We start from the raw sequence: 21,643 nt of genomic DNA on the forward strand, positions 1-21,643 counted from the left end.
CTTTAATTTAGCTAAAGCATAATAGCTTTTGCTCCATCTCCTTATTTTAATTCTGTACGTGTGCCTTGCTGTTTCAAGCATGTTTCTTATAAACATCACATTGCTAAATTCTGGTTTCTAATCCATTCTGTGCTCCACTTTTATTTTTGGGTGGGTTCATCCCAAACCCATTCACAGTTTTAATAATTAACAATATTTTTCTACATTTCATTTTCTTCTTTGCCTTCTTTCTTTTTATCTTTTCCCTTTTTAAAGATCTGACCACTGCCTCCCTTAATCCTCTCTTCCTTTTGTATACCCTCCTCCATTTCTTAATCCCTGACCCCTTTTATTTGAGTCAATTCCAATAAGATTGAAGTGAAAATGTTGTCTGCCTCCATCCCATTTTCCCTCCACTATTAAAACTCCTCCTTGCATTCCTCTTTTAAATGAGGTACTTTCCCAGTTCTTCCTTTTTCTTCCCTCTTTTTCCAATATGTCCCTCATTCTCATCCCTTAATTTTTGGAGGAGAATTTCCAACATAATTCATTCACACCCATGCCCACTGTCTATGTAGACATTTTCTAATTGTCCTAATAATGATAAAGTTCTTATAAATCACATGCATCATTTTCCATGTAGGAATGTAAACAGTTTAAGTCTCCTATGACTACCCTTTCATGTTTACTTCTTAACACTACTCTTGAGTCTTGTGTTTGTATATCAGATTTTCTATTCAGCTCTGACATTTTCATCAAGATTGCTTTGAAAGTCTCTATTTCATTAAATATTCATTTTTACCCCTGAAGAATTATTCTCAGTTTTTCTAGGTAGGTAATGGTAACTCCTTGGCCTTTTGGAACGTCATATTCCAAGTCTTCCTCTGCTGATCAATTGGAGAATGGTTGAACAAGATATGCAATAATATTGTGATGGCATGTTATCATGTTATAAGAGATTGACTATTTTGCCCTCTCAAAAGTTAGACTAGATATAATCCAGAAGTATTAAAGATATTAATACCCTTTTATGAAAAAAATGTATTGTGATATATTAAATGTTCTATGTATTTTCTCTACTGTGAGAACTAGGTAGGTTTTCCCCAGAGTTCAGGGACCTCTCTGGTTCAATGTGCTCTGATTCTGTTTATGTGTTTTCTATGTGTTTGTTTTAAAATCCAGGCAGAAGAATGCTCTTAGCTCTCTCTGCACAGTCAGACTTGCTGTCCTATCTTTGTGTTCTGATTAGCCAAGCCTCTTTCCTTTCTCTCTTTTCAAAACCGGATCTTTTTCTATTTTTCAAAAACTCATGATTGGCACCACAGGAGATTTTCCTGAGAATCGTGTTGTTTTGGGGAAAGAAGGGGTTCTATTAATTTGTTTTATCTTCTATTGTTTGTTTTCTTGTCTGATTATCTAACAGAGTTTTACTTACTGAATTGGCAAATTATACTTATAAGAGACCTAGTAAAAATTGAAATTATCCCCCAAATTATTTTTCTAATTGCCTCACATCCAGAGCCACCTGATTCATATTGACCACTGGACTCTGGAGGAGAAAGTGAGAAGAGTGTAGCTTGGCACAACAACACCTTACTCGAATCCAATTCTTGTGTTTGTCATGGCATCACCTCCCTGATGTCATGCTCTTCTCCAAGAATGAAGATAAAAACATCATTGGATCATTGTATTGCTTATAATAGCTGTTGTTCACCATTGATCATTGCACAATATTTGCAATTACTATATCATTCTCCTGATTCTTCCCATTTCACTTTGCATCAGTTCATGTAAGATTTTCTGTTTGTCATTTCTTATAGCACAAAAGTAATCCATTATAATCTTACTCCAACTTGTTCAGTCATTTCCCAGTTGATGGACATCCCTTCTATTTCCAATATTTAGCCACCACAAAAAGAGCTGCTCTCTCTGTTTTTCTACATATGATTCTATTCCTTTGATCTCTTTGAGGTACAGATTGATTAGTGGTATATCTATATCAGTGTTTTGCAGCCCTTTGAGGAAGGGATGGAAAGAATTTGTTTTTCAAATTCTAAAACTAAAATTAAATAAAAATTAAATAATACATCATTCAGAATGGTAGGATCAGTTCAAAACACCACCAACAGTGAATTAGTGTCCCTGTTTTCTTTTCTATCTGTTATTTTCTTCTTATAATTTATTTACATCACTCTTATTTCCTCCCCAGATTGTCTTCAATCACTCTCATTGCTTTCTTTAACTTTTCTAGGAATTCTTATTGGACTTGGTTCCAATTAGTCTTTTTCTTTCAGACTTTGTAAGATATTTTCACTTTGTTGTCTTCTTCTGAGGCCCTCTCTTGGTCTTCCCTGTCATGCTAATAGTTTTTTAGGGTCAAGTTCTTTTTGGTTGTTGTTATCTTATTTTTCCTTTGAACCTTATGTTAAAGTTGGACTCTACCCATGTGAAGTTGGAGAGACATTATCCCAAGTTTTAGGTTTTTTCATGTTGCTGTTTTTAGAGCTAGTTCTTGAGGTCTAGAAGTTTCAGGTATGATCCAGGTAGAGTGTAGTCACTGTTCTCCTGGCTGACACTTTGGTCTTTACAGAGGAAGGGCTCCTGCTCCCCTATAGCCATGAACCCTAATGTCCTCCTTGCCTCTGGAACTTTGGCCAAGTCCCCCCAAAACCCCTATAACCATAAGCACTAGGACTTCTCTTAGCCCTGAAATCAAGATCAAGGCCTCTTTTCTCCTGGCCCTCTATTTTCTGGAATTGCTACCCAGAATTCTGTATGGGCAATAGAGTTGCCAATCAGCATCAACTGCAAAAGGTCCCCTCTCTATGTACTCTTTTTTTGACCAGTTGTTTGACCTCACTCTTTACTGTCTCTGTCTTGAAAGCCCTTGAAGCTGATGCTGCCATCTTTGTTGAGGTCATTTTTAAGACCCAACGCTAGTGATGCTATCCTGTTCTCTGGGGCAGCCCCAACCTGGTGCCATAGACCTCTTCCGTTGACCACCTAAGTTATCTTAGGCTGAAAAAAAAGTCATTTTTATTTTTTATTGACTCTGCCTTTCAAAAAGTTGCTTTGAGAAGTGATTTTAAAGTTGTTTGGAGGAGAATGTTAGGAGATTTCAGTTGGGTTGCTCCCTCTACCCTGGCATCTTACCATCCCACTTATCTTCAAATTGTCTTATTCTTATTACTGTTCTTAATAGCTAACCATTTGAAAGAGCTTTAGACACATGAAGCAATTTGATCCTTGCAATAATTCGGAGGAAGGTCTAAGTATGCCAATTTTATGGATGGGAAAATGAGACTCTGAGAGACAAAGTAAGGCGGCCAGATTGCATCAGAGGAAGTTTTGAATTTAGATCCTTCCTAACACCAATCCAACTTGGAAACATTAGGTGACCCCTTAAATAACTAAACTATTCTAGTAAACTTCCCTGAGCTTTCATGGAAAGTAGTGAAGCATCAGAAGGGTTTGTCCCAAAAAACAATATGAATAAAGGATCTCTCCTGGTTTCCAACTATTTGTTACCCAGGCAAGACAAACCAATGCAGCATCAGCTCACCAGGTAAATGTGGCATTATCCTTTATACCTAGGTATTGAATCCTTTTGAAGTATATATATATATATATATATATATATATATATATATATATATATATATATAATATGAGATGTTGGTTTAAAACTAATTTCTAGGGGCAGCTAGGTGGTGCAGTGGATAGAGTGCCTCCAGGAGTACCTGAGTTCAAATCTGACCTCAGACACTTAATAATTACCCAGCTATATGGCCTTGAGCAAGCTACTTAACCCCATTTGCCTTGCAAAATTCTAATAATAATAATTTCTGTTAGACCTTTGTTCAATTTGGATTTTTTCAAAGAAGTATGTTTATTAATAGTGAGTACTTAACGCAATAACTGGTGTCCTTAAATTTATCAAATATTTTGACAAGAAATGCATTTTTCTGGATCTTATGGGTGTAGTATTTCCTACTAATTAACTTTTCTTTTTTCTACAAGCAATAGGAAATTGTTTTGATGTTTTGTAACATAATTTGAATTACCAGTTCTATTATTTAAAGGAAATTCCCTTGAGCCTTTATTTTTTTCAGGTAAAATCTATTATTTTTCCTAGTTCTTTACAGTTGTATTTTTGCTAATTTAATTGATGAGACATGTAAACTGAATATGTAAATGAATTTGGATAGTATTATCATTATAATTGGAGTGAAGGGTCAAGTGATGCGTAATGAACATCTCTCCAAAAATTTGGTTTCGGTTTCCATAAAGGTTAATTGATAGTTATAGTCATATTATTTTTGTGTCTTGAAACATAGATTTTTTCCCAGATATTTTATACATTTGATTGCTGGCTTGGATGGAATTTCTCTTTTTATCTCCTCCTTTTGAGTTTATCAATAACTCACACTTCTTTTATAAAATGAGGGGATTCAGCTTATTTAATTGAAGAATTCAGGGATATCTTCCCTAAAGATCTAGGGCTCTTTTAGGTGTCCTCTGAATTTTTGATCTAGTTGAGCCCTTGCTGGAGGTTTTATTTGAAACTTTTAAATTTGAAAACATAGCTTTTGTAGGTTTATGTGAAGTGATATTCTTTTACTGAAGTGACTATTTTAATTAGCTTATTATTGCTTCTCTAAGATTAAAGGTGGAAATAATCTATGAAAAGTGTTATTTTTTACTCTTTGTCTTTTCTTCTTTACCTCAGTTTTTTCATACTGTTCTTTAGCTTTAATCCTGCTCTTATTAAACATGATTCTACTATTTTTTCCATTAAAAATAATACTAATACAGATAATAAGCACTGCCTCAGTCAAACTGTGACTTGTTAGAGACTTTAGTTTAAAAGGCCAAGGTCTCCACTGCATTCAGGGCCATCTCTAGTCATGCTCATCTATAGCTGACCACTGGACCCAGGTGACTCTGAAGGAGAAAATGAGACTGATTACTTTGCACCACCCTTCCACCCGCCCCTGCCCCCCCCCCCCATTAAAATCCAATTCTCACATATGTTGAGACATCACCTTTCTGATATAATGGTCCTTCATAATTACCTAGCTGTGTGGCCTTGGGCAAGCTACTTAACCCCATTTCCTTGCAAAAATCCTTAAAAAAAAGAACTAAGGACAAACAGCAGCTTTTGGTTTTAAGTAGACACCAAATTACTACCTTTTTTGATTTTTTGATATGAATAAGTATTGTAACTTAACAAAAGCTTTTTTTGCATCTTTTGGTATAACGATAATTTCAATTTTTTGTCACAATTATCCAATATATTTATAGTTTTCCTAACATTGAAATACTTCAAATTACTGATCAAACTCTAATAGAGGGATGGTATATGACCCTTTTAAAAAGTTGTGATAACCCCTAAGTTAATACTTTATTTAAAAAATTCTGCATCTATATTCATTAGGGATATTGATCCATAGTTTTTTTCCTTCCCTGTTTTACCATTCCTTGGATTATATATTAACATCTTATTCATGCAATCCTTTTTTTAAAGTTTTTTTTTTGCAAGGTAAATGGGAGTTAAGTGGCTTGCCCAAGGCCACAGAGCTAGGTAATTATTAAGTGACTGAGGCCGGATTTGAACACTAGTTACCCAGTGCTCTATCCACTGCACCACCTATCATGTAATACTTTTGAAAGAAAACTATATTATACAATAAATATATTGATAACAATATCTTTTAAAGTCATTGAGTCTGTCTTCCCTTCTTTGAGAATTCGTTTATGACTTTCTTTATTTCTTTTTCTGAGATTTGCATATTTACATTTTCTATATCCCTGTCACATATCATATCTTTTGTGGCCTATAATTGTTTGAAGCATTTTCTAATAATTTCCTTTATTTTCTTTTCATTCTTTTTATGAATTCTCCTTTCTTCAATTTGGATATTAGAAATTTGGTTTTCCTCTCTCTTTTATCAATTTAGTTAATAATTTATGTTATTTTTAAACATATCAATTCAATATTTTAAAAATATCAATATTTTCTTTGTTATTTTTTAGTTTCCTCTTCTTTGTTTTTAAATTTTTTTTAGGTTTTTGCAAAGCAATGGGGTTAAGTGGCTTGCCCAAGGCCACACAGCCAGGTAATTATTAAGTGTCTGAGGCTAGATTTGAACTCAGGTCTTCCTGACTCCAGGGCTGGTGCTCTATTTACTGTGCCACCTAGCTGCCCCCCTCGTCTTTATTTTTTAATTATTATTATTGTTTTTGCAATTATACACAAAGATAATCTTCAACTTTCATTTTTGAAAGATTTTCTCCCTCCCACTTTTCCCTTCCCACCCTGGAAGAGTATGTAATCTGATACATGCATGCATGCACAATAATTTTACATATATTTTAATATTAGTCACACTGTGAGAAAAGAATCAGAATAAAAAGGGAAAAGTTATAAGAAGGAAAAAAGCAAAAAAAAATTATAAAAGGTGAAAATAGTCTGCTCTGATCTGCATTTCTGTTCCATATTCTTTCTCTGGCTGTGAACAACATTTTCCATTGCCAGTCTTTTAGAATTGTCTTTGATTGCTATATTGCTGAGAAAAACTAAGTATCTCATAGTTGATCATTGCACAATCATGCCATGAAGATGTTCATTGTTTTCTTGATTCTGCTCTCTTCATTCAGCATCAGTTCATATAAGTCTTTCTAGGTTTTTCTGAAATCTGCTTGCTCATAATTTCTTGGAGAGCAATAATATTGCATGATATTCACATAACACAACTTATTTAACTATCCCCAATTAATGGACATCCCCTCAATTTCTAATTCTTTTGCCACTACAAAAAGAGCTCCTATGAATATTCTGATACATGTGGGTCTTTCCCCCCTTTTTTGGTGATCTCTTTGGGATATAGACCTAGTAGTGGTATTGCTGAATCAAAGGCATAGTTCCAAATTGCTCTTCAGAATGGCTGGATCAGTTTACATCTCCCTCACATTAGTGTCCCAGGTTTTCCACATTTCCTTCTCCATTGATCATTTCCCTTTTCTGCCATGTTTGCCAATTTGATAGGTATGAGCTGATACCTCAGAGTTGTTTTAATTTGCATTTCTAAAATTAATAGTGACTTAGATCATTTTTATATGACTATATGAAACTATAGATAGCTTTTTTTTCTTCTTCAGAAAACTACCTGCTCATATCCTTTGACCATTTATCAATTGGGCAATGTCTTGTGCTATTTTTTCAATGCTATCTATTTCTCCTTTGATTTTTAGAATTTCTATCTTTATATATAGCTGGAAATTTTCATCTGTTACCTTCTATTTGTGTTAGTTGCATACTTAATTTATTGCTCTATTCTTTCTCCTTTTTCATTATAAATTATTTATTTGCAATTTTATTTTTCCCCAATTACTTGTGAAAACAATTTTTAACATTTATTTAACAATTTTTGTGTGCCAGATTCTCTCCTTCCCTTTCCATCCCCTTGTAGAGAAGATGAACAATTTTAACAATTTAAAATGGTGTACATGTGTAGTCATGCAAAACATTTTCATATTAATCATTTTACAAAAGAAAAGAGAAACACACCCAAAAAACAAGAAAAAAGAGTTTAAAGGTATACTTTGATTTGCATTCAGACTATATCAGTTCTTTCTCAGGAGATGGATGGCATTTTTCATCATCAATTCTTCAGAGTTATCTTGACCATTGTATTGCTCTTTTCTCTATTTTTGGTTAGCATTTTTAGAGATCAAAAAAACCCCATAAGAACTTCAGTAGTGACTTATCACAAAATTATTTGTATATTAGCTCATTTGATTTATAGGCTCATATTTTTATTTTTTCATGAATTTACCTGTGTTTTTTGTTTTGTGAATTTATCCATTGTTCTGTAAGATTAAATTGTTTAACTTATATTTTATTTGAATGTTTATTTCAAAGGTATTTCCTGCTTATAATTTTTATCATCTTGTGATCAGTAAGAGAGTTGGGAGAAAGTTCTGAATTAGTTTTGTAGCTTGTATCTCTTTCTAGATAAAAGTTAGGGAGATATGTATATAGATACATATTCATGTATATTGAATTGAATATCTTCATTAATATCTATATTATGTGTAGATATGAAATATCAAATATACAATCTAATATTATGTGATATCCTATTTTATATCTACTTTAGACATTATATATTATGAGTTTATATCCCATTTACATGATTTGATTGTGATATCCTTTGTTTTTGAAGAGACCATGACATCAGGGAGGTGATGCCATGATTAGCAGCTTAATTGGATTCACTTTCTCCTCTAGAGCCATCTGGTCTGGTGACCAGATGGGAATCAGGATGACTGGAGATGACCCTGGATGTGGGTCATCTGGATGTGATGTGGGTCACCTGGATGTGATACAATCAAGGTTAAGTACCTTTGCCCAAAGTCACACAGCTAATAAGTGGCAAGTGTTTGAAGCCAGATTTGAACTCAAGTCCTTCCGACTTCCGAACTGGTGCTCTATCCACTGCACCATTTATGCACACTATGCAAATAGTGATTGTGCATATATGAATGTATTGTCTACATTGTATTTAGGCATCCGATCGATATTAGATGTGTATACTACACACACATGCATATACTATGGGGAGACTCAATCCCCTTGAATCTCATTCAATAATTTTTAGTTATTCCTTCCCTGCCAGCAAAACAACACTGGGAATGAATGAACAAAGCCTTTATTAAACACCTTGGGATGTTAACAGAAAACCAGGAGAGTTTCTGCTTTCAAGGGGTGGCAACACAGAGAGGAGATGTCAGCTGCAAGTCAATGGAAAGCCATCATAGTCCTTAGAGTGAATCAAAAATGTAAATGACCTCCATGTCCATTGCTCTGCTTTTGGCAGTGCTAGTGACTTTGGGAGGCAGCCCTTTTGTATTCCAAGTTTTCAGGAGCTGGGGCTTCCGCAGAGGCATGATCAGGCTCCATCTTTACAATGCTTGGTCCCCTGGCTAGTTGTTACTGGACCAGCCTGGAAGCAGGGCTAGTGATCTGAGAGAAAGAGATGTCCTGACCTTCGAGAAGACACTCTACATGGTCTTTGTGAGTCATTGAACCTAGAGAGAAAATGACTCTGACAAAGGATCAATGAGTTGGTGAATATTTATTCAAAAGCCCCCAAAGTAAGTTTACTTTCTAGGAGGGGTGGGGTACTAAATCATAGGTTATCCCTGTTTTGGAAGGAACTATATAGGACCCAGTGTGAGAGAAGGATTTCCTTGAAAAGGCAAAGAATTGTCCTAGAGGCAAAGCTAAATTCTGTTTCCTTCTTGGATTAGGGCTATTTGATTACTTTAAACATTTTCTCCACATATTTATGTTCTCCTGCGAGTCCCATATAACAGGATGCATTTTCCATAAGGTGGAAAAAAAGGCTAGCCTGAAGGCTACATGCATTTGATAATGTGCTTGATTATATGGAAGCCAGGAATCCCCTTTTCTCCCACTTGGATTTGGGGAAAACTAGAAACAAAATATATATCATGAAAATCCTAAGGTCATCTTCTCAGCACAAATGAAGAAGCAGCAGCAATTCAAAATGAGAAACTATGTCTATTGGAGTTGATCCCCAGGACTGGAACCAAATTTAGTGTACTGAGAGGGAATCACAAATTCCAGTTTGCATCTATATTATTTTACTCGGGCTTTATAGTAAACCTACACATCTTCATGTTGCCATTTTTCAAAGGAGGAAACTGAGGTTCAGAAAGTTTAAGTAACTTATCTATGTCACAGAATCTGATTAGACTCATGACATACACTGAGACCTTCCCGACTCTAAGACCAATACACCATGGGTTTGTTTTTTATACATAAGTAAAAGAATCTGGAGAAATTTCTTTAAGAACTACATGTTAATTCTTTTTCCCTAGAAAGGTTCTGAGTTCAAACACACCTCAAAGGTGGATGATTTATTTCATTTACTTCTTTGCAAGCAGCACCTCATCTGCCACCACATCTTCAGGGCAGCCTGTTTCAGCTTACTGTTATACAGAATCAGGATTAAGGAATGGCCTGAAGGATAGAGGAGCATCAGCGGGAGTGTCAGCATCACAGCCATAAGTCTATTTTGAAACAAGTGGTTCCATTGGACAATGAATGTCCCCAAATAGAACAGTACAAAGAGTATGAGGAAAGACAGCGTAGCTTTCATGGCTCGAACATGGGCCTCTGTGCTGGGGTCCCTGGATCCTGTAGCATTGAGCTTCATTTGATGGGTGTGTCTCCAGAGGGAGAGCATGAGAAAGAAGAAGGAGACCAGAGACAGAATAAAGGGGATTATACTCACAAAGATGATGAAAACCTGCATGGTGATAAATTGCCTCACCTGGAAAGCTTTTGTGATGTTTCTTCTATAGCTTAGATAGCAATTAGATTTCTCCACCAATGGAAAGGTTATGGATAAAGAAAAGAGCAAAGGTCCCACCTGTAGCATGCAGAGCACAGTTTTTAGTCTCCATTTCAACCAGAGGAAGAGAGGATGGGAAAAGTTGGCAATCTTCAGAAAGTAGAAGATGCTGAGACAAGTAGCAAACCAAATACTTGAAAGGTGGGCCAGTATCCAAAAAGCATCTGCCAAATTACTTTTGTTGGTCAGAAATTCATCTTGATAGAATGCAAGTAGAAAACTAATCCATGTTATTATGCATAACAGACCAATTCTAGAAATAGCCAAGAGGAGTAGGAGAAGATCCCCTATTTCCAGTTTCTTGCTCTTGATCCAAGCAATGCCATTCACTAGTATCATGAATCCATTTCCAGAAATTCCCAGCAGGAACTCTCCAGTTATTAGAATCAATATGATTTTCTCTCCAACAATTAGCATATTGGACTGACTTTCAAATAATGATGCTGCTGTTGAATAGATATCCAGCTAAAACAAACTCTAAATTAGATGAATATTCCTGATGCTTGATAAAGTAACATTTTCTTCCCCATTTTGTTCTCCTTCTTATGTCAGAAAATGTGTAACCTTGCCAGGACACCTTTACTAGGAATACTCTGTTTTGCTTTTGCTTTTTCCTGACTGGCCAGTTAATTCTATTTAAGCCAAACGATCTCTGAACTGAGTGGCAATTCTATTTCCTTATGTGAAGTGATCTTGGCAACATTAAGTCATTTGTTAGATGCAAATGAAAAAGGGTTTGTTTTTCAACGTGTTTTTCTTTCTGAGCAGGATAATTTGAATCAAAATGTCTGATCTGTGTATGATGAGACTTGGCCACCAAACTACAAACCCTAAATGTTGAAATAAAGCACCCTCCCCTTCTTCATCCTCATCTAAATGAAGATGTTTATTTGATTATTTCATGTCACTGATATTAGTTTGACATGATTGAGGGGAGCCCTCAGGGAGAAGGATACTGGAAGAAGGATACTGGAAGGACTTTTCTGCTTTTAGGAAAATGATTTAGGAAAAAGAATAAGCTAAAAATGTGATGTGACTATTTTTCTGTTTGACAAAGAAAAAAATTAACTTTTACCTTACTCTCAGATGTGTGATTATGATTACCATATTATGATATTTTTCTTGTTCAAGAATTCTATGAAATGTGACTTCAAAAATGTTTTTTATTAGAGAGATGTCCAAGGGCTCAAGGGTCCTCTACTGCCATGGACATTTCTCTCTCAAAGAACAATTCTTGGATTATAATGAAGATAAATTATGGAAACCATTTTGGGAGTTGGCACCAGAAGTATAGATTTTAGTACTTATTTTTTTTTTTGACAGAAGCAAGGAGATATTTCCAGTTCAAGAGTTCAATATTTATCTCTGAGATATGATCATCACCAAATTAAGAAGCCCTGATGGTGGCTTAGAAGCAACAACCCAATCAAATTCTCTCAATATTTGCCTCCAAACAGTTTTAAAATAATACATCAAAACTAATTTTTTGGACCAATATAAGATCAGGGTGATACATTTTCCAGTTTAAGATACCTTAGGAGGTTGGCAGAAAAGAGCTGTGACATTAGGGTAGAAGTCTACTGGAGTGCATCAACAGCACCAGATTTGGAGGTGGCAATGGCAGCAGCAGCTTCAAGAACTCCCAGTCCAGAGACTAAACAATTAGGTAAATTAGTAAAATGAGTTAAATAATTGGGGAACTGGTCAGAAAGAGTTTATATGAAACCATTTCCTGGCACTGAATGTAACTGATGCCATTGGGCAACTCTATTGCTCGTACACAATTTTGAGTGTCAGTTCAAGGGCAGGGCATAGGGAGCAGGTTCTGGTTGCAGTTCCAAAGCATAGAGGGGCCACAAAGCTTGTGACTGCAGAAGAACAAGGGCCCTTCCTGGGTAAAGACCCAAGTGAAGATCAGAAGAGCAGTGACCACACCTACTCAAACAGTTCCAGGACAGAGAGGAGTGAATTCCATATACTCATAGGGAATTCCATATGCTCATAGGGGAGCAAAAGCTTTGATTTCAATTCTAAGACCAGGAGGAGTTAGTACTCATATGTATGACTGCAAGGGAGTAGGGGACCCAGTCACAGATCCAGAACCAAAAAGAATTTCAGATTCTGTGACTATAGGGGAACAGGTGCTCTTCCAGGATAAAGATAAGAGTATAGACCAGGAAAGCAGAGACCAAAGCTGTCTCTGGATCATACCACATTGGAAGCCCCCCAAAACTTTCAGACTTCAAGAACTAGCTCTGAAAAGAGTAACATAAAAAAAGTCTAAAGCTTAGGATAGTACCTCCCCAGCTCTAGGTGAGAAGAATATAAATTTAAAATAAAGGTCAAAGGCAAGAAATAGGCTGAAAAAATGAGCCAACAACAAAAAAGAACCTGACCATAAAAAAGTACTGGGGTGAGAGGGAAAGAAGAAAGCAACCTGAAAATAACTACAACAAAGCCTCAAAGAAAATCGCTAATTGGATTCAAGCACAATAAGAATTAATGGAAGAATTAAAAGAAAGAGATAAGAATGGAAGAGGGAAAATTGGAGAAAGAAATGAGAGTGATACAAGAAAAGTATGAAAATAAAATTAGCAGTTTAATAAAAGAGGCACAGGAATGTTAAAGGAAAAACACTTTAAAAAACAGAATTGGTCTAATGATAAAAGGCACAACAAGTCTATAAAAAAGTAGAATAGGCAAAGTGAAAAAGTACATACAAAAATTTACTGAAGAAAATAACTCCTTAAAATTTTCATTGTACAAATGGACACTAATAACCCCAGAAGCCAAGAAAAAATAGGACAAAGTCAACAGAAAGAAAAAAATAGAAGAAAATGTTAAATATCCCTTCAGAAAAACATGAAAATAAGTTGAGGAGAAATAATTGAATAAATGTTGGACTACCCAAAGCCATGATCAAAAAAAGAACCAAAACATCTTATTTCAAGAAATTATAGAGGAAATCTGTCCCGATATCATAGATCTTAATGATAAAATAGAAATTGAAAAAAATCATCAATCACCTCTTGAAAGGGATCCCAAAATGAAACTTTTACAAATATTATAGCCAATATTCCTATGTGAGAATTATTATAACTCCAGAGTTTCTGAGTCAAGAAAATGTAAGCAGTCAGAAAGAAATAATTCAAATATCATGGAGTCATAGTCAAGATAACATAACATTTAGTAACTCCTATGTTAAAGGCATATTCTGGAAGGCCAAGGAAATAGGATTACAACCAAGAATAACATACCTACCAAAACTAAGTGGAATTCTTCAGGAGGAAAATAGATATTTAATGAAAGTGAGGACTTTTCAAGTATTTTTAATGAAAATACTGGAGTTGAACAGAAAATTTGACCCTCAAACATAAGGCTTAAGCATAAAAAGGTAAACATGAAAGAGAAATCATGAGACTCATTAAAGCTAAATGATTTACTTATGGAAAGATGATACACATAACTATTTATCTATCTATTTATTTATTTATTTTGAATTATAAAGATTTTATTTATTTTGAGTTTTACAATTTCCCCCCTAATTTTACTTCCCTCCCTCCACCCCCCCCCATAGAAGGCAATTTGCCAGTCTTTACATTGTTTCCATGGTATACATGGATCCAAATTGATTGTGATGTGAGAGAAATCATATCCTTAAGGAAGAAACAGAAAGTATAAGAGATAGCAAGATCAAACAATAAGATATCAGTTCTTTTTTTTAAAATTAAATGTAATAGTCCTTGGTCTTTGTTCAAACTCCACAGTTCTTTCTCTGGATCCAGATGGTATTCACCATTGCAGAGAGCCCCAAATTGTCCCTGAATGTTGAACTGATGGAATGAGCGAATCCATCAAGGTTGATCATCACCCGCATGTTGCTATTAGGGTGGACAATGTTCTTCTGGTTCTGCTCATCTCACTCAGCATCAGTTCATGCAAATCCTTCCAGGCTTCCCTGAATTCTTGTCCCTCCTGGTTTTTAATAGAACAATAGTGTTCCATGACATACATATATCACAGTTTGCTAAGCTGTTCCCCAATTGAAGGACATTTACTTAATTTCCAATTCTTTGCCACCACAAACAGGGCTGCTATGAGTATTCATCTAATAAATTTTCAAAGGCTTTGTGATGAAAAAATGCTATCCATTTCCAGAGAAAAATGCTCTGTTGAAGTCTGAATGAAAATTGAAGCATAGTTTTCTTACTTGATTTTTCTTGCTTTTTGGAGAGCATGATCTGGCTAATATGGAAATATGTTTTGTATAATTTTACATATGGAATTGATATGATACTGCTTTCTTTTTCAGTGAGTGGAGGGATACAAGGAGATAATTTTGAACTTTTTTAATGTTAAAATTAGGTAAACACTGAATGGTTAAAAAGAAAAAAGAAAAATCATTCACACCTCCATTTCTATCATTATCCTCTTCATCATCTTCACCAGCAACAATAGTAATAGAAAGAAGATACTGTCCTCTCTGCTTTCCTGTTATATGCAATCACCAGAAGCAGAACTCTATGTGGGTTTAGGAATTTGTTTCTGAAATTGCTATACAGAGTATGTTCTATCTGGGTAATATACCAGGAGGCAAGTTAAACTTAAGTTGAATCATTTATTTTTTTTTATTATTTTTACGAAGCAGTGGGGTTAAGTGACTTGCCCAAGGTCACATAGCTAGGTAATTATTAAGTGTCTGAAATCACATTTGAACTCAGGTCCTCCTGACTCCAGGGCTGGTACTCTATTCACTGTGCTATCTAGCTTCCCCATATGATTTATTTTCAGTTGCATGCATGAGTACAAAAATAGTACTTTTTACATCTTGAAATATTAATTCAATCTCCCATGTAAATTGCTATCTCTGCTCCTCTTTGGAGAATACCTCCCTAGCTGCCTACCTCAAAATTAGAGGCAAGAATATAATTATGTTATAGGATAGAGGGTGGAGAAATGACTTCACTTCTTTTTTAAAAAAATATTTTATTTATTTATTTCTTCAACCATATGCAATGGTAGTTTTCAACAATCATTTTTTAGCAAGGTTTTGCTAAAAACCTCTCTAAAAGGCCCACATTTTTCTCCCTCCCTCCCTTCCCTCCCCCTGCCCCAACAGAGAGCAATCTAATATAGACTCTCCATGTACAGCCATGCTAAAGATAAATCAAATTAAAAGAGAAAAGAAAACATTAATGTGAAAAAACTCATAATGCATAAGACCACTTTAAAAATTGAAAATAGCAAGCTTTTGTCTATAGTTAAGTTCCATTGGTCCTTCTCTGAATATAGATGCTATTTTCCATCAAAAGTCTTTTCAGATTATCTTTGATTATTGTCCTACGGAAATGAACAAGTCCATGATAATTGATCATCACCCAATGTTGCTGTCAGTGTGCACAATTTTCAATAATACAATGTATAATTCAAACCAAACACTTGGATGATAGGCCAATATCCAGAAGATGTTGATGATTCTCATTTTATCTGGCGGCTGAGTCATCCTTCCAGGACAAGATTCAAAAACCATTCCACATTATTGTATATAACAGTATGATTTGGGACTTGGCCAAATTGACAAGGATGAGATCAACTATTGAGATTTTCTTGCTCTTGGCCCAGTCTGTGTAGTTTACCAATGCCATAAATCCATTCCCAAGAATCCCCATGAGGACCTCTCCAGCTACTAGCAAAATTTTCTCCTTTGGATTTGACATGTTGAAAGATAGAAAGCCACTTACAAATACAAGGTGTCTCTAATATTTCTTCTCCTACTACTGATGGATTGATTTCCAATCAAAGTGACCATGGAATAAAAAATATGCCCTTGATATTTGACAGTAACAGTAACTTTTTCCCTCTCTTATCTGCAATTGCTACCTAAAGTAGGAAAATGTTCAGGCCTGCTAAGGTCATAGGAACCACTGCTGCATCTGTTCAACAATTCAGTTAATGTTCTCCAACCTAGACACTGTTTGTAGTTAGCATTTTGATTTTCTTCTTTTGTGATGGCTCCAGAAAGGCAGAGTCCTTTATAAGATGCAAATGGGACACAGCTTGTCTTACAGTGTTTTGCTTTTCTACTCAGATTAATTTGAATTCCAACACAAGTTGTTTATGATGAGGTTACTTCAGTGATTTGAGAAATACTGTTAAGCTCAAATATGGTGATGTAATTCTTCGCCTTAATTATCTTTATTTGTCTCGTCACCACTATTATAATGGGCACTGCTACCAAAAATAATTGTTCGTTTAGTAGTCCCCAGTGAGTGCAAAACAAAGTTAGGTTTAAACATTACCAGGGATTTGTAAGATCCCAAATATTAAGACTCAAAAGAAACATGATGCTTAAATCATAAGAGTAATATTCTACACTGTTACTGTCAACACAAATATCCAGTTAAGTAGCAGGAGGACAAATCTTTTTTTTAATTTAATTTAATTCAAATTTTTTTTGGAATCTGAGATTTTATTTATTTTGAGTTTTACCATTTTCCATCTAATCTTACTACCCTTCCCCTACCCCCCAGAGAAGGCAATTGGTCAGTCTTTACATTGTTTCCATGGTATACATTGATCCAAATTGAATGTGCTGAGAGAGAAATCAGATCCTTTAGGAAGAAACATAAAGTATAAGAGATAGCAAGATCAGACAATAAGATATCAGGTTTTTTCCCCCCCTAAATTAAAGGGAATAGTCCTTGGTCTTTGTTTCAACCCCACTGCTCTTTATCTGGATCCAGATGGTATTCTCCATTGCAGACAGCCCCAAATTGTCCCTGATTGTTGCAATGATGGGATGAGCGAGTCCATCACCCCCATGTTGCTGTTAGGGTGTATGGTGTTTTTCTGGTTCTGCTCATCTCACTCAGCATTAGTTCATGCAAATCCCTCCAAGCTTCCCTGAATTCCCATCCCTCCTGGTTTCTAATAGAACATTAATGTTCCATGACATACATATACCACAGTTTGCTAAGCCATTCCCCAATTCAAGGATATTTACTTGATTTCCAATTCTTTGCCACCACAAACAGGGCTGCTAGGAATATTTTTGTACAAGTGATATTTTTACCCTTTTCATCATCTTTTCAGGGTATAGACCCAGTAGTGGTATTGCTGGATCAAAGGAGATGCACATTTTTGTTGCCCTTTGGGCATAATCCCAAATTGTAATTGTTCTCCAGAAAGGCTGAATGAGTTCCTTAGGTCTTAAACTTCTTTGAAGATAATCAAGTCATGAAAATTTTTATCTTCTAAGGAAAAGAATCACATTCTGTTGTGATAAAATATGGTCCTCATACTTCACAGAAGTTCTACAAAACTGTCCCTTTTGAAATTAATGTAGATTATTTTCTTTTAACACTTTCTTTAGTCTTTTGTTAATTTTTCCAAGGACTTCCCAAAGACAATGCTGTCTTCAAGGTACATCAAACCTTTCAGATTTTCATGTCCCTAACTCTTTTTTTTTCTTTCAGTCTTTATAAGAGGACAAGTACCTGAGCTACCTTGGAGCATGTCTTCAAAGAGTCAAAATTCAAAAGATGAAAGCAGTCTTATTTATTCTTACTCTGTTATTGAACTATGAAAATAGCCAGTCTACAGAAAACCACTGGCTGTTCTAATAGATAAAGAAAACTTCATCTCTTAGTTTGGTATAGTCTTTCACTTGAGTTCCTTTTCTTCATTTATTTGATGCAACAGTCAACCTGTTGGTTAGCAGTTTTCTTTTCTTAGAGAAAACCATTAAAAATTTAATTAAGGATCATAGTTATATCAGTGACCTAACAAAAACTGAAAAATATTGAGTTTTCGGGGCAGCTAGGTGGGGGGGCGGCTAGGTGGCATAGTGGATAAAGCACTGGCCCTGGAGTCAAAAGTACCTGGGTTCAAATCCCGTCGCAGACACTTAATAATTAACTAGCCATGTGGCCCTGGGCAAGCCACTTAACTCCATTTGCCTTGCAAAAGCCTAAAAAAAATATTGAGTTTTGTCTAAAAACGTATTTGAATTTTTTCTTGAAAGCTTATGTAATATAGAATCATAATTTTATTCCATAGAACTATAGATTTTAATAATTAGGGACTGCTATATTTTTTTATTTTGAAAAATGATCATTATTCCTCATTTAAAGTAAAGTTTTTTTTTAAACAAGGCAGTAAGTTTAAGTGACTTGCCCAGGGTCACACAGCTAGGTAATTATTTAAGTGTCTGAGGTCCAATTTGAACTCAGGTCCTCCTGACTCCAAGGCCAGTGCTCTATCCACTGCACCACCTAGCTGTCCCCTAAGGTAAAGTTTTAATTCTGATAATTACTGAGCTATGCACTATAGCAAGAATTATAAAGTATTTTATATAAGTAGAAAAGAACATTAGAAGAGTCAGAGTGCTATAATCTCAGTAAAGATCTTTTGATACATAAAAGCACATATACATCTTTCCATTCTTCTTTGTTCATCATCAGTAGTTATGTATTTGGATCATTAAACTCTGTGATGGCATCGTTGACCAAGAAATTTTTGAAATTTGGTTTCTGAGACCTTTTTCTAGATTTTTTTTCCTGATACAACTGAAAGTTGATAAGGGAGATCTTGTGAATTTCTGTTTGAGTATACTTGATAGGACACAGCGGAAATAAATACCTTCCTCTCCTCTTGCTGAGATTCTGCCTCAGTCACTCCTTCCATGGCAGTGATACTGAGGAATCCTCAAAGTAGACTTTCACAGTAGACTTCAGTGATGGAAAACTAATGCTCTTAGGCTCTTTACTGGTACCACCTGCCGATCATCCTTTAAACTTCTGCACACACTACATAGCTAGTCAGTGTTCATATATTTAGTACCAGTTTGAAGGTTTTAGTGTTCTATTTCTGTCAAGTAGAATTGATTCTAATTTGAACTGACTTCATTGACATGCATATTGGCGCTGAAGAAATGATATACCAACATGTATTATTTTGTAGACAATAGTAATATCTTCTTGAAATTCTAAAGACACTTCATTGTATCCTGATATCAGAGAGAAAAATAGAATTTTGAGAAAGTATAAATTTAAAAATATGTAACACTATATAAATTGAAGGGACTCTCCCATTGGGAGGGAGATACCTTAGCTCCACCAAGAGATAGAGTCCCTTTCTCACCTAATGGGAAAATTCTCTAATGTCTCTAGTGTATAAAGCAGAGGATAGACTTATGAAAGAGATATCCAATTCCTTTCATATCAGCTTCTTTCCAACACCTTTTTCTGCTTTCAGAGACCTGAAGAGTTTGGTACTGCATCTTCTGTCTTAAAACTGGAAACTAGAAGTTGCTACCTCTCTTCTCTCTCACTCTCTAATATCAATCTCACATCTGCCAGACTCCTCCTGTAAGCAGAACATGGATCTCCTCAAATAAACACTGTTTCATACAGTTGACCCTTTGAGCCAAGGGCTACATACATACAATACATATGTATACACAGGAAAATATAAACATAGTATACATATAACCATGTATGCATGTTTTCACATATATGTGTGTGTGCATATAGCTACAAAAATATCCACAAAAACTTTATCAGAGAAGCTTGCCACAAAATTACTTTTCTAGCTAATGACTGTCCTTCTAATTTCAATTTATTGAATTTTGTGCAAAAATTTAAATTTTTTGTAATTAAAATGATTCATTTTTCTCTTCTGTGTTCTTTATTCTTTTTCGGATCATGAATTCTTTCTTATAAACAAATACAGAAGAGCAATTCCTCCTTGCACACGCCTTTCTTCATGATGTGATCTTTTCATTTTACTCATACATCCATTTGGAATTTATTCTGAGCACTGGGATACTGATCTAAACCCAATTTCTGTCAGACCACTTTCCAGTTTCCTTGTAGTTTTGTCAAATAAGAATTTTTATTCTGAATCGAACCAATATCTAATAAAATGAATTCTTCCCTCTACATCATAGAATAGAAAAAGAGAATTGAAGTATTAAATAATTCCAACCCTAACCCTCTTGTAGGTCAAAATTCAAAATGTATGCTATTATTTCATTACTTTAATTCTCGAATATTAAAATTCTATTACATAATTCTTCTACCACTAGTAGAGAATTTGAACCAGTATCAAAGCACTATGTCTATTTGATTTTGTTTGAAATTCTTGGGTGTTTGAACAATTTTGTTAATATAAAGAACACTCTTTTATGGAGCTATATTGAACCTCTTGTTCTAAAGATTACCTTACAGTGTCCCAGCTGTGTTACATTGTTTTTCAAAGATTTAATAAAACCCTCATTTTTACATACTTGGTCAACTTGAAAGCTGGTAGTATCTTGAAAATATGGAATCAAAAATAATTTCCAGACTCATTCTCCAAGTATTTCATTCTAAGGCTTGTGAATAATTCTGATTTGAAGATTATATATTTCTGAGAGTTTCAGGATCTACCTTCAAGATAAAGAAGGAATTTTTCTCATATAGGATGCTTCTAATGGAAAGGAAATACTATTCTTCCCATGTAGTATCCATTTGGAAAGCAAAGTCTATGAGTGACTCAGAACAATGTTGATCAAAAGTGATTCATCTGATCAATATCACTCAATGAGACCAATCTTTGGTGCCAACCTCCTAAGTTATATTGGGCTGCAACGATGTTTTATCCAATCTTTGCTTGGTTCTGCCACTACAGAATTTTTTTGAAGAGTTATTTCAGAGTTTTTTGTAGTAGTATTTTAGAGAGCTGAGTGCTTCTCTGCCCTTCTGATTCCAATTCTCAGAGTCATTTGCGTCTCATGCTCTTGCAATGTATTTTCTCCAATATGCATTTAACATCTTGATAACTTGTATAAAAAATAAAGGAACCTAATTTACTTTTGGGAAAATGTAGAAATGGGACCCTTATCAAGAGTATGTTGGGAATTTTTCTGGAGGAAATAATGGGAGAAGCATGATGAAATGAGAAACTGTTCATTTTCTAATTAGTCCAAAAGATTCAATCTGGTTCCAGATCCTTAGGTCAATGGTTATATGTTATAATTTTTATAACAACCTTTACTATTATTACTCCTTTTGTACAGATGAAGCAACTGAATCTCAGAGATTTTAAGTGTCTTATAGAGGACCCCATAGCCAATAATTGTGAGAGATGAGATTTTCACCTAAATGCTAGTGATTCAAAGTCAAATACTCTGAACTGAATTGTTGCACAGTTAGTATTGGAAAGGCCATTGAATGAAA

General features: G+C 35.0%; 1 protein-coding gene across 1 annotated transcript; it reads right to left on the reverse strand.

Moving 5' to 3' along the window:
• Positions 1-9,932: 9,932 nt before the first annotated feature.
• On the reverse strand, positions 9,933-10,841 carry LOC141490209 (taste receptor type 2 member 7-like). Its single transcript, XM_074190442.1, has one exon. The coding sequence runs from the start codon at positions 10,839-10,841 to the stop codon at positions 9,933-9,935; it is 909 nt and encodes a 302-aa protein (XP_074046543.1).
• Between the last annotated feature and the right edge of the window lie 10,802 nt (positions 10,842-21,643).

The sequence above is a fragment of the Macrotis lagotis genome, chromosome 5, assembly GCF_037893015.1.
Source record: "Macrotis lagotis isolate mMagLag1 chromosome 5, bilby.v1.9.chrom.fasta, whole genome shotgun sequence".
NCBI lineage: Eukaryota > Metazoa > Chordata > Mammalia > Peramelemorphia > Peramelidae > Macrotis > Macrotis lagotis.

Bases quoted from the DNA above. Each gene is read 5' to 3' on its own strand.
- LOC141490209 (XM_074190442.1), bottom strand. From the start codon at position 10,841: ATGCTAATTGTTGGAGAGAAAATCATATTGATTCTAATAACTGGAGAG.